Consider the following 14264-nt stretch of genomic DNA (forward strand, 5'->3'; position numbering starts at 1 on the left):
CTAGGTTTATTTAATGTTACTTCCCTTTCCCCTGGCTGAGCCGGGCCGTAACATTAAATGGGGGCTCGTCCGGGATATATTTAATACAATCCCGTGGCTACAGTTTAGGGAAATTTGTTTGGTTCTGCATCTTGGAGGTGCCTCTGTGCAGTTTGTGCTGTTAGTTCAAAATGGCTCAGTTTAATATTGATCAGTTCTTGGAACAGCCTTCTCTTGAACAACTTGCATCTTGTCGTAAAGCTGATTTAGCTGAGATTGCAAGTTACTTTTCCATTTCTTATTCCAAGCAACTGCTTAAGAAGGAATTAAGGGATCTAATTGTGAACAAACTGCTTAAATTGAACTTGTTGTCTTTGCCTTCGCAGATCCCGGTCTCATCTGCTCTCCCACCTGTTGCTGTGCCTGCTGCAGAGATGGAATCTGCTGGCCCCTCAAACCTTGCAGAGAGATCTCAGGAGCTAACACCAGAGGGGGACCTGAAGGTGGTTGGTGGGATTCAGACTCCTGTCACACTTCCTAGGTTTGATCCCCTCTCGGCTTCCTCTGGATCTGTTGGGTCCAAAGTTGATGCTCGCCTGAAGGTTCGTCTCACCAGATTGCAAGTTGAGGCTGAGGAAAAAGCACAACTCAGGCAATATCAGCTTGAAGTGAAAAGGTTGGAAATTGAGGCTGAAAAAGCTATAAAGCTTCGACAGCTAGAGCTTGAGTATAAGGCCAAATTTCCAGTTCAAACAACCAGTGAGAGCCCAACTAGTAGTTCTGGTGGGCCCTCTTCTATTAGACCCTTTGATGTTACCAAGTATGTCTCTTTAGTACCTGAGTTTCGAGAGGCAGAGATTGATTCTTACTTCTCTGCTTTTGAGCGAATAGCACAGGCTTTACAGTGGCCACCTGACGTTTGGTCTTTGCTTCTACAGTGCAAAATCTATGGTAAAGCTCAAGAGGTTGTAGCCACCCTCCCTCTTTCAGACACCCTAAAGTAGCGGTTCTCAACGTGGGCGGTACCGCCCCCCAGGGGGCGTTCAGAGTACGGCAGGGGGCGCTGGCGGACATTTTTTACAAAAGGGGGCGCTGGGATGCCTTTGGGGGGCGTTTGGTCGAAGGTCAACTTTACACCTTAAATGCACAACAATGCCAGTTTAGACTTTGAGCAACTTGGTAAAACTGTATTGTGTAACATTAAACCATGCTTGGCTGCAACAATATACATGGCAGCTCTTCTTCTATTCAGTGTTTGTTAGCTTCTGTTAGCTTCTTGGCGCAGCTCCGTTCTCCTGCTACTGGTAGCTAAAATCACGATACCCTGACTGTGTATCCCTCTGAAAAATGAACCCATTTAAATAAAGAAATCCCTCCATGGGTGATACCTCGATAGTGAGCGTTCATTTTATTGCGATAACACCGGAGCTGTAAGGTCCGGTATGAAATGAGTGTGATAGAACAACACGGCACTTTTAAATTTCAATAATCAGAATGCAGAAATTGTTTCCGTTGTTTTAAGAGGTTTATGTCAGTCTGCCTTTTCCCCATTGATACGCTTCCCGACCGCCCTGCACCTTAGGGGCTTAAAAAAAAAAAAAAAAAAAAAAAAGACGCGCACATTGCGCAAAACTCTGAAACAGGAGAAGCGGGACATAAAACGGAGCGACGAACTAGATGTGAATTATGGCATAAAAACAGAGAATCCGACGCTGAACAGTGAAAAATCAACACATGATGTGAAACATATGATGATTAGGCGGCGCAGCAGGTGATGAGTGAAGATTACTGATGGTGAGCGTCAATATATGATAAAATAAATCTAACAACAGGAAAGAACTAAAGTGGACATAGCAATAAACCAAGAGAGGATAATTACTAATCAAAGGAAACTAAATGGAAATGAATGAAGAACAAAATGCAAGAATAAACTAAGAAACTAAAGTAAATACAGAGGAATAAACTGGTATGGCAAGACCTTTCGATCAATAATTAATACAGAAGACTGTATGGCAAGAATAAACACACTATTTCCAGATAAAAAGTAAAATAATATTGTTGAAATGTCATGGGTTTGGTGAGACCACATCTAGTACTGAGAATAAATATATCTTACAGACATAACAGTAAATAACTTATCACTTATTCATGTTTTTAATTAGATTTGATTAAGAACTAGATTTGTTCTTTGTAATTTCTGTCCAGTAAAACTATTAATCTATAAATCAATAGAGATTATAGAATAAAGATATAATCAATGTTTCCGTCTCATATTTCTATGGCATTAAAGGATCTGGAACTTTTGTTTTTCCACTGAAAGCTCTGGTTTGCACAATAAATGCCATGTGAGTGAAGTTTTATAGATGATACTCTGATGTCTCATTCTCCTGAAGGCAGCACAGAGCTGCACCACCAGAAACCGACAGAAACACTGAAGAGAAGAAGAGCTATGATTAATGTAGTTACAGTTCTATCCATGTTTTAATGTTGCAAAGCTCAGTTGTTTTGCAAATAGATCAAAGTTTAAACTGGCATGTTGAACATCTTTTATCTGATCATTTTGTGGAATATTTAACAACTACAAAATGGCACAAAATAAGAATATTTTTTCCACTCTGATTGGCTGCTGTTAGGCCTACCAATTTAACTTGAATGTTCATTGCATTTTTCGTAGACGCCTGTGAAAATAATTTCTATTCCCATGGCTTTTTTGTTCTCTGGGGAAATTATTTTTGATGATAAATACAGAAACAAGCATAAAAATCAAAACATCTACAATAGTGATAGTAATATTAATGATAAAATAATGGTCAGTGCAAAGAAGCCTTCAAATTTTTTTGGTGGGGGGTGGTGAGGGACCTGGATAAGGGCTAGGGGGGCGCTGGCCCAAAAAAGGTTGAGAAACACTGCCCTAAAGTATGATGTGGTTAAAGCTGCCATTTTGAAAGCTTATGAGCTTGTTCCTGAGGCTTACTGGCAAAAATTTAGGTCTTTTAAGAAAAGCCCCTCTCAGACCTATGTAGAGTTCGCCAGAGAAAAGGGAAGTCTCTTTGACCGTTGGTGATCTTCAAGTATGGTGACAAATTTTGACACTCTGAGAGAACTTGTTCTATTGGAAGAATTCAAAGATTGTCTACCTGAACGTGGTGTTGTTCACTTGAATGAGCAAAAGGTAAACTCACTGTCTTCTGCTGCTGTGTTAGCTGATGAGTATGTGCTTACACATAAGTCTACCTTTCAGTCCGTGCTCAATAAAAGTGTGTCTATAAAATCAGCTGTTGAGCAACCCAAATCAACTCCTCAAAGAATGACAAGGAGTGTTTCTATTGTCACAAAACCAGAAAAAAAGTAAAATGTTGACATGAAATAGTAGTGAACGCCATGTTGCGCACGCAGTACCAATGCAATAAGATCAGTTTGCTCAGTTGGAGTTCAAGGAGAACATATTTTTGTTTTTTAAGTTTTCTTGATGGATCAAATCTCGCCAAAATCACACACTACGAGATGAGATTCTAACTTGACTTTCTATAGTTTCTTTGTGTGGGATTTAAAGTTGTACTTTTTTGGTTTTCTTTTTCCTGGTTTAAAGAAAATTAAATAAATAAAAATTGCTTCACGTCAACAACATCAACATGGTGCACAGTTTGTATGACGTAATGAAAGTCTGCATCGGTCACTGCGTTTTTTCTTGATTTATTCATTATTTTCAGCATTGATGTTCACAGTATTTTTTGTCACTGTAGTATCTTGGTCTGTTTTTCTCTCTCTTTTTGAGGGCGTAGAAGCAGACTCCTATGGTTCTAATCTGTTGAACCACATTTCAAAAGCAATGTCTGATTTTTATTGGTTAATTTCCAGTAAATTGCTATGTTAATTTTGAGTTATTTAAGTGATCACTGAGGGTTTTATATTCAATAACAAAAAGATGCCACCTTTCTGTTATTGTCCAAGTGTGGACTTGCGACCTTGTTTTTCCTTTTTGCACAACTTAAGGTGAAGCAAAAATAATGAGTCATTCGGCACTTCCTCAAAGTTCTTGTATCTGATAATTGGTGTTTCATCAGAGAGGCTGTACAAAATACAGCAATACATAAACCAATAGTGCATAAAAACCAATATTTTATGCACTATTGTTTTTTGAAAATTTGTTTTTTGAAAAATCCACGGCCATAACTTTTGCATGGAAAAAAACTTGATGTTTGTGATATTTTTTTCCCTCCATATCAATATAAAGTGACCAAACTGGCATTTGAAAAATTAAATTATTTAGATTGCTCACACATGAGCCTGTTTACAGTTTTTCCTGGGACAGTAATCTCCTCGTCTCCTGTGTTTGAAGACCTTTCTTCGCACAGAAATGGAAATAAAATACTATTACAAAAATGTGTGTCTGCCATTTTTTAAAATTTGTAAATGTTTATTTTATCTTACATTCAAGACGATGGCTTTTAAAACGTTATGACTAGATTTTAAGTTGATGCAATTTGATGCAATTTAGAAATCTAGGACAGGCTGGTAAGTAAGTTTCTTTTTTTACTTTTAAATTCTTTCATAAATTATTGCAATTTGATTAAACCTTTTTTCATTTTCTGGAGTTAAATCCCTTTCAATGAGACTTCCTCTTTTCAACATGGAAAGGCTCAATTTCCTACAGTTTTGTGACAATTTTATATATACTTTTATTTTGTGTTTTTTACATTTGTAGAAAAATAGAAGTAGGTCAAAACACGAGCTACTGACAGACTTTCCTGCTCCATCCACAGAGAGAACATATTCGGTGGAAAAAAAATTTTCTTTCAATTATCTTAGAAATTTGAACTGTCTTTAACATGTGAGACATGAGAAAAAATAAGAGGAAAAACTTCTCAGGTGAATAACAAAATGTAAAAGTGTACATAAAAGATAGTGTTTTTTTTTTTTGCTCCTTTTCCTGCTTGAGTAACAATTGTCTAACAGAGAGGATGACGTATATCTCAAATAGGTTAAAATTAGTTACTGCACCACCACACCTGGACTGACTGGTTAAATTAGATGCTCTGCAAGCAAACAGGCTCTTCAGAGTTTTACATATCAATCAAGATTATTTGTACAGGACATTTAGCATCAAGACAATTCATAGTGCTTTACAACACAATCATAAAAACACCACCCAGTAAACAATTGAGAAAACCAGTAACATCGCATTTTGATGAATGTCATCACAAAAAGCATCTTTGCACATCAGATAAGTTGCTCAATGTTTCATATATTATGGTTCATAAGGGTTCAAATCCTGGAAAGAATGTCTATTTTGTCATCCTTTCAAAATCACTATTAACAGCAGAAAAGATAAATGCGCCACGAGAAACATTTAAAGCATGGAAGGATGTGTGGTCCACAGGTTATGGCATCAGACATTAAGTACAAAGGACATAGGTCCAAATCTTGGTAGGAAAGCATGGTGTGTACCCAGTGGCGCAAAAAGCGGGTATGCAGTGCATAGGGGCGCAGCACCAGAGGGGGCGTCAAAACCCCGACTGGAGGGGGCGGCGCGCCGATTTATGTTTTCGCATCCACCTGAATAACGTGTAGTTGCGCCACTGTGTATATGTCTTGTCAGCATCGCAGTCAATATTGACACCTGGAAAGATAAATGCGCCACAAGAAAATTCTATAGTGTGGAAGGTTGTATGGTCCACAGGTTATGACATCAGACTTCAGGTACAAAAGACATGGGTTCAAATCCTGACCTTGGTCTGCAAATAATTGTTATTTCTGATTTGAACACACAAAGTTTATAATAATCAGTTAAAATTAAGGCTATATGTTCACAGAAAGATGATTTCTGCTTAAATATGTTTTTTCTATCAATCTATTTTTTACACCAGGAATGCACCGATTTCAAAGTTTTTTGCTGATACTGCCGATATTCCAAAAACAAGAAAACAGAAATATTGGCAGTATCAGCAAAAAACTTTGAAATCGGTGCATTCCTAGAATAAAAATGCACCGATTTCAAAGGTTTTTGCTGATACTGCCAATTTTTCATTTTCTTGGATTTTTGCATAAAAAAACAAAGAAATTGAAAAATCGGCCGTATCAGCAAAAAACTTTGAAATCGGTGCATTCTTGGAGCAACACTAAATTGATTATAAAAAACCTAATTCGAGCAGAAATCATGTTTTTCTGAACATTTAGCCTTAATTTTGACTGATTATGGTTAAGTTTGTGTGTTTTAATCTAAAAATCCCATTAAATACCAAATTAAGCATGAATATCCACTTTATTTTCAGACAAAGATCAAGATTTGAACTCATCCCTCTTGTACCTGATGTCTGTTGCCATAACTTGTGGGCCACACAACCTTCCACGCTTTAGAAGTTTCTCGTGGCGCATTTATCTTTCCTGCTGTCAATGGTGCCTGAAACATGCTGACAAAATAGACATCCTTTCCATGCACCGATTTCAAAGTTTTTTGCTGATACTGCCGGTTTTTCATTTTCTTGATTTTTCCATGAAAAACAAGAAAATGAAAAATCTTTTCCAGGATTTGAATCCTTGTCCTTCATACTTGAAGTCTGATACCATAACATGTGGACCACATGCCCTTCCACACTTTATATGTTTCTCGTGGCACATTTATCTTTTCTGCTTTCAATAGTGAATTTGAAAGAGGCTGATAAAATATACATACTTTCCAAGATTTGAACTCTTGTCCTTTGTAGTTGAAGTCTAGTGCTATAACCTGTAGACCACACAATCTGAGCAACATATGTTGAGCTGTTTTGATCTTCACGTAACAAGTGACAGACTAACAACTTTTTCAGGGTCATTTCACTGCTCATTGAGTGACAGATTTAACTAGACTCTTAATTTAAAGGTGTGACTACCTGCACCTGGATTGGCTGGTTTAATCAGGTGATTCTAATTTCCCCCGGGGCTTAATGAACCTCAGGAACAGATGGATCACTCCTGCATACTCAGTAAACACATCATCAGCAACTGTTGAGATGCAGCTTAGTCTAACCTGATCAAAAAACAGAAAGTCCAAGTAGAGTTTAGCAAACTGTGCATGTTTACGTTTGTTACAGTAGGGTTAATACCCTCCCAAGCATCTGGGTGGCATGTAGACAACCTTTAACGATTAAAAGAGACCCAAGGATCATCTTTGTTTTCCTAAAAATAATATGCTCTCCTGTCTTTCCTGTTTTGAGGGAAAATAAATCAAATGTGAAGAAATGGAAAAAAAACATCATGCTTTTATGAATATTTACTTTTAACTCATTAGAGTTTATATTCCATAATATAAATGAACTTTTACGAACAAATTACACATTTGTAATAACAGTGAGCTCTAAATATGAAACAGACAACACTTTTTGCTTTGATAAAAAGAAATAAACACTTTTAATCCCAAACTGGATTGGTTCAAAAACCTAAAAAATAAAAGCCCAAAACATTTACTCAACAAAACAATAAATAGATTTGAAAATAAATAAATTTAAGTCAAATTTCACATTCCTTGAAAGGTGTGTTAATTTAGCATTTTTTTGTGCAAGCAATAAATAACATTTAGAAACACAAGGCCAAAATGTCTGCAACTGAACACATCACTACATGTCATCTTTTATAACAAAAAACATCTCTAAATATACTGCTTAAAAAAATAAAGGGAACATTTCACTTTAATTTTGTGTGTGGCTCCAAATCCAGGCCTCCATTGGTTAATAAATGTGATTTCCATTGATGATTTTTGTGCGATTTTGTTGTCAGCACATTCAACTTTGTACAGAACAAAGTATTCAATGAGCATATTTCATTCATTCAGATCTAGGATGTGTTATTTGAGTGTTCCCTTTATTTTTTTGAGCAGTATATATATATTTTTAACTGAGGTAAGACGTCCAATATGTTTACACTAATAAAATCACATTTAATTTCTCAGGATGGCTTATGAAGGAATAACACGTTCACACAACGGGACACTAGATGGCGCCATAAGCTCAGTTAAGAAGTTATTTTGCTGACGTAAACTTTCTATTGCACGACACTTCCTTTAGAGCATGCGGCTGTGGTTGTGCTGTGGTTTTTACATTCAACAAAGTCCGTAGACAAGCTCCGAGTTAAAGTGCAAAAAGTGCTGCAGTTGGAGAGAAATGTGATTCAGCGGACTGTTGTTCAGTGGATCTGGGAGAGGCGCGTCTGGCTTTAGCTTATGATCATCATCAGTGCAACAGACTCCGAGGTTATTGTAATGCTTGAATGCTGCGCTGCTGAAAAGGCGGATCAAACGGCAGTGAAATCGTTGCATCTCCTCTTTAATCTGCTGGAAAGAAAAAAACAGAAAGATTAGGGAGAAAATGATGCATGTTTAACTGTTATCGCACAGTTTCTGCTTATGGAAAGTGAAATCTCACCTCTTGTGGACGAGTACAGCTGCTACGACAGTGACGCAGATGATGATCGCTATGACTGCGATGATGAGAGCGTTCTGTGACACATTCCCTGAAGAGAAACAACACTTGGTTAGACTGCGCAGAAATGAGCAAGCTCATATTTCCCAAAAAGAGGAAGCTGGGAATCCCTGCCTGTCTTACTTTTACTGTTACATTCTGAGAATGATCCTCTGGGGTCAGTACAGTAAACCTCCTGAGACCCTCCTCTCTCCCCCACACCGCACAGTGTAGTGTGACGTGGGGTTTCCGTGAAGATGAAACTGGGCTAAAAGTGAAACTAAAGCCTGATAGGGCTTGTGAGTCACAGCTCAGCTGATTAAAAGGGAACCATGACTCAGTTTGCTTTGATTCTGTTGTTTGACTTCCAGGACTAAGATAGGTGACATTTTGTGCACCAGGAAATGAAGCTAACCTTGAAGTGAATTTCTGGGATTTCCTGACTTCCTGATTGAGTGGTCATTATGACAACAATCAGGTGTGTAAATGTTTGACATCACTACCAGGCAGTGAGAACTCTTAGGGAATTTCTTACACCTGTGTGGGACTTCCTTGAACCAGAGCCAGGTATTTATTTGATTATCTGGAATTTGAACTTCCACAGCAGTGGCACTTCCTGATTGGTTCCCTCTCAGATAGCAGATCAGCACAGCATGTTTACACAATTCTCCACATGATAGCTTGTCAAACTTTTAAGTCCAGCATGCGTACCTTCTTCCTTCTCCTTTTCTTGTGAAGAAAAACTGAATTCCTCCTGCCGCTGTCCCAGCAGTCCTTGGTTCACTACACAGTACACATGTCCCGTCCAGTCTGTAGGCACCTGCACTGTGATGTTGCTGCTGGTGGTGATTGACCCATCACTGTTGATGACTGTAGTCGGTGGGGCGTCTGTGTATTTGAGTTTGGAGGTGTTCCAGGAAATCTTGGGAGCGGGTTTCCCTGTGGCTGAGCAACTGAGCTCTTCCTTTCTGACGTTATGGTCAGAACTGCTTGCGGAGGAGTTCTTTTTGTGCATCTCTGATATTCCTTCAAGGAAAATTGGAAATTGTTACTCCTGCTTAATGGTTTCCGACATTTTGAAATGGAGACTACCGTTAAAAAAAAAAAAAAAAAAAAAAAAAGCACCAGCTCACCTTCCACCTTGAGGCAGATCTGCTTCCTTTTGGACCCATCAGGATACACGTTGAAGGAACAGACGTAACAATTTTCATCTGCCCACGTCACATTCTTCAGTGTGATGGACGAGGAGCTGAGAGATGAGTTGCTCAAGATCACCTTCCCTTTAAAAGGCTCATTTATTTGCTCCCCGACAGGTTTGTTGTATGTTGCCATGTTTTCCAATGACTCAGGTCTCAGACCCCGCTGCCAGGTGACCTGCAGAACGCCTGTCGGGAAAACAAACATTCAGTACGTCACAAGTAGCCTTTGAAAGAGTTGTGGCTGTTTATTTATAGCCAGCTGTCAGGAAACGCTCCAGATGTGGGACTTACCTGTTGGGTTTGCTAGCATGCAGTTGAAGTTTGCCTCCCCACCGTACGCGACTGTGGTCGTCCCATGGAGGCTGATTTGAGAGGCGTGGGCTGGAAACAGAAACACAGGGTCAGCAAACAGAGCGTAGCGAGAGACCTCACCAACACGAAAACAGTTCAACACGGTGTGACAGAATAATAACAAAATTTATTATTGCATAAATCCTAATTGAAATAAATGAAGTAGAAATGCGTGAATCCATAAATTACATGAATATAAAGAAAAATGCAACATACAACTGGATCATGTATTGTAAGTAAACCACAAATGAAACAAATACATTTCATGCTAATAATTTAGGAAAATAGCCCAAACCCTGATATAATAAAATAAATAAATAAATAAATAAATAATAATAATAATAATAATAATGAAAAATGAATTAAAATAAATCATAAAAATACACAAATCCATAAATGATGGCAAATGCATAAATAAAAATTTATATTTTGTTATATATTATATAATAATATATTGTATTATTTTTAATATATATTTTATAATAAACTTCATATATATTATAAAGGTTATTATAAAATATAATAAAAATGTTTTATTATGTATAATAAAATATACATTTTCATTATTTACATTAACTGGATCTTTTTTAGCGCAACTAATCACAAATTTAACTTAAGATAAAATTTCACGTTTATAAAAATAATAAAATAACATTTTAATATTAGTATAAAAATTTTTATGTTTATCAAATTCTTACAAGCCCTTTCAGAAAGAAGAAACTTTACTATACACAGTAAAATAATATTATTATACCATATAATAATAATAATGTACTCCATAACTAAACATACAGTCAGTACAGGTGAAGTAAAAATAAACAGAATTGTACTGAGATCAAAAAGTTGTCTTACCTTTGAAAGCCAAATAGAGGACAGAGAGGACCAGTAGCATCCTGTGTCGCTGCTGCAGTACAGTCAGGAAATACTTTCTGTTTGGGTTGTGCTGCCTTTTAAAGGAGTCAGGCAGGGCGTGGGACTGACTGACTCATGAAGGTTAGTTGTGGGGGAGATTGGAGGGTGCTTCCCTCTGCCTCAATTAATTTGTGAATATATTTTATTTGCAGTATTTATTTATTTCATAAATAAATACTGCAAATATTTATTGCAGTAAATATTTGCTGCAAATATTTACTGCAATAAAATATTGCAGTAAATATAAATAAATACTGCAAATAATTTCTGAGGAAAGTTAAAACGTTAAGAATCAAATCTGAAGAACTGAAACAGGACTTGAAGCTTTAACATTTTTTAATCAGACAAACTTAATTTTAGGTCTATGAGGTTTAGATACGCTCTGTGAGGTTTATTTTTATATTTCTGCTAATAAGATTGAAACTAGTCAAAACTATGTGCGTTTTGCAGCTTCTTTTTTTTTTACTCAGCATCCAGTAAACGGTGTCAGCACTTCTGCTAGCAATATTTACTTGACCTTGCTGCCAGTAGTCAAGAGGGGAAAGAACATTAATACCAATAGTAGAAGTTCCCTAAAGTTGTTGGCTTACTCAAGGTTTATTTTCTGTTGTGCGCACATGATCACAATCATATTTTCATTTTGGTTAGGTGTGAACAAGTCTGTGATATTTGACACATGTAGCAATGTTTCTTTGCCCCTTGCAGTCACTGGCACCTCAGCAGAAGTGCTAATCATCCTGGAAATAAACCTGTGATACTCCAACATGTCACCGCGTTGCTCTGATAGAATGTTTTCTCGCCTTTTCCATTTTGAAGAACGGCTAAGACCGGACGGAAACACAAAGTCACGGCTTACAAATCCCAACCAAAATAAGTATAAAGTTACACTGTTGCATTTTTAGACTTTGCATTGTTTTCTCACTTAATTCCCGTCTGATGTGTTCTTGTTTTGCGTCCGCAGTTTGTGGCTTTCTCACTTCAAGCACATTGCCAGAGAAAAACAACGTGACAGAAGTTTGCTGAGCTCATGTTCGGTAAGTTTCATCACCGCTCAGATGCCGTGACATGTTTAGTGTCCGCTTCTCACCGTTTCCCCTCACGCCTTCTACAGGAACATGAAACCATGTCCTCCAGGGAATTTATGAACATTACTGTAACTTTGGCAGCGCATGTCAGAGGAAATCTAAGCTATAATTTCCTCTGTTCAATCCAAGGAAAGGAGAACAGGAAGAGGTCTTTACAAGCACAATAAGCCTGGACTGGTACGGTTGGTTGAATCATAACCGTTACAATAAACCCATGTTATGAAACAATCGTATGATTACCAAGTAAAGTCAACTTGTCACATCATGCTAGATCATTTCTTACGTATTTTATAGCCTGCAGGGATGGTACAAAGGATTCTAGTGTACAAAGGTATCAGGCAGGAGAAGGGTGCAATGAATATTTCAAAGTAATTGGAGAAAACATGGTACAGCAAACAAGGTGAGAGACACGTTGCCAGGAAGGGTTTTCCTAAGAAGTAGAGTTGAAAACAGCCTGACTAATCATTTCAAACTTTGAGGAAGGAGATACAACGGTCTGACGTAGGTCAGCTTAAAATTTTAGTTTCAGGCAGAGTAGGATCTGAGAGGTGTAACGATAAGTTACGCACAGGGGTGGACATTTCTGTATTTCCAATAATAGTGACAACAAAATCTAAAAAAACAAAAAAAAAAAACAACCCTAAATGTTTAATTGTAGCAAATTTTCTCAAGTTCAAGAAATAGAAATGTAATCATTTCATCTGTAAAGAGACGACATCTCACATGCTTTTCTCCTGACAGTCCAGGCTGAATCACAGACTGAATCAGAATGAAAACTGAAACTTAGCAAAAGGATCAATATAACCTCCTCTTTAAGCTACTAACTCAGCCCCAAAACCTTCATGTGTGTAAAGCTGCAGATTCATTCAAATAAATGTGTTTCTCAGTTAGAACCTGTTGAAAGGTTCCAGATGTTTTTGTATCCCACAAACCCTGGCATTGTTCATTAGGGGTGTGTATATCATTATCTTCAATGCATCTGTTGCTCAATGCTGAATACTGTTTCCATAACAACGTCTATGGGGAAGTTTCCTGTCACAGCGCAGGAAAGAACCTGGCAGCTCTGAGCTGTGTCACTGCGAGTTTTTAAGATACACAAAACATTTATCATTAAAATATTTGTTTTGCTTCAGTGTGTTTTCTTTCATGTTTTAGTTTCAGTCTGAATCACCTGCGAGGTTTGCTCTTAAGCACGCATGAAATGTCTCATATCGTTATCTACTTCTGTTATAAGTGTTTTACAGACGGGTACAGTAAATGTAGCCATAGCTACTGTATCTAAAAGGATGGATGAGAGTAATTATGCCATATAACTTGGAATAAAATGTGGCAGGGAGGAACCTTTAATACTGATGTTGTATCTGGTTCTAAACCAGAATCAGGTTGTAAATGTTAACTGCTTTGAGTTTTATGAATCTAAATTAAACCTCCTGTCAGACTGAAACGCACAGTCCGTTTTTTTTGTTTTGTTTTTTTTTTTAGTCACAGGTGTCACTTCTCTCATTTTCAAAGTTCTCCGCCTGCCCGTCACAGATAGTCACAGTCTGCCGGTCAGTCAGAAAGCAGTTCCTTTCTCTGGGGGGTTTCTTTGCAAAAGGACGAGCTGAAATTCCTTTAAAACTGATACACAGAAATGTGTATCAGTGTATCGGCTATAAGCCGATGTGTCACTGAAACAGCTTGTGCATAAAATCATTTCATAATTAGTTCCAGCAAACACAAATTGTTGCGATTCACAATTGTGTTTAATCTAACGGATTCAAGATGCATTTGTCTCGTCACAAAGGACAATTTTTTCTTGCACCGCTGTTATTACGTTTGGGCAGCAGTCTGTTCAGTTCGCTCGTTGTTTAAGGCATTTTTTTTGTTTTATATTCTGCAAAAGTGCAACTTATATGTTTCTAATTGTTGATGTTAACTTGAAATGCTCAAGATTACAAGATAATTTGCATAGGACCTCAGGAGTGGGGTGTGGTCATGAGATAACTCTGTTATCAACACAGGGTCATGAGATAACTCTGTTATCAACACAGGGCCTTTATGTTGGTAGTTTTCACAGCACTCAGTAAGTTAAAGTCAAACTTGAAGAGACTGTGTTGTCACTTCAAAGTCAAACACTTTTTCATAGGATTTTAAATACAACGTTAAAGCTGCAGTATATAGATTTTATTTTAAAAATCTGTTTTTTTTTGTTTCATATTTCTTAAAGTTATCATTGCCAAGACAATATAAGACAGATAATCTGTCAAAAAAAAGCTCCTTTGCCAACTGCAAAGATGCGCCAGTCAGAAACAACCAGAGCCAGG

The 14264-nt window shown here is 37.4% G+C and overlaps 2 protein-coding genes across 3 annotated transcripts; one reads left to right on the forward strand and one right to left on the reverse strand.

The window, feature by feature from the left end:
- Positions 1 to 45: 45 nt before the first annotated feature.
- LOC148160750 (uncharacterized) lies at positions 46 to 1096 on the forward strand. Its single transcript, XM_088014134.1, has one exon. The coding sequence runs from the start codon at positions 171 to 173 to the stop codon at positions 981 to 983; it is 813 nt and encodes a 270-aa protein (XP_087870260.1). The 5' UTR covers positions 46 to 170; the 3' UTR covers positions 984 to 1096.
- A 6238-nt stretch (positions 1097 to 7334) lies between these two features.
- On the reverse strand, positions 7335 to 10907 carry LOC106932147 (OX-2 membrane glycoprotein-like). 2 transcript variants are annotated; one of them, XM_015010707.2, is made up of 6 exons: positions 10814 to 10907; positions 9902 to 9991; positions 9545 to 9796; positions 9123 to 9437; positions 8376 to 8463; positions 7335 to 8281 (listed from the first exon to the last, which is right to left on the reverse strand). In XM_015010707.2, the coding sequence occupies exons 1-6, from the start codon at positions 10851 to 10853 to the stop codon at positions 8245 to 8247; spliced, it is 822 nt and encodes a 273-aa protein (XP_014866193.2). In that variant the 5' UTR covers positions 10854 to 10907; the 3' UTR covers positions 7335 to 8244. The 2 variants fall into 2 exon arrangements, with proteins under 2 accessions (XP_014866193.2, XP_014866192.2); XM_015010706.2 differs by having other exon boundaries at positions 7335 to 8284.
- Between the last annotated feature and the right edge of the window lie 3357 nt (positions 10908 to 14264).

Source organism: Poecilia mexicana, unplaced genomic scaffold (genome assembly GCF_051168715.1).
Source record: "Poecilia mexicana isolate PSO_F unplaced genomic scaffold, ASM5116871v1 scaffold_2, whole genome shotgun sequence".
In the NCBI taxonomy this organism is placed as follows: Eukaryota; Metazoa; Chordata; class Actinopteri; order Cyprinodontiformes; family Poeciliidae; genus Poecilia; species Poecilia mexicana.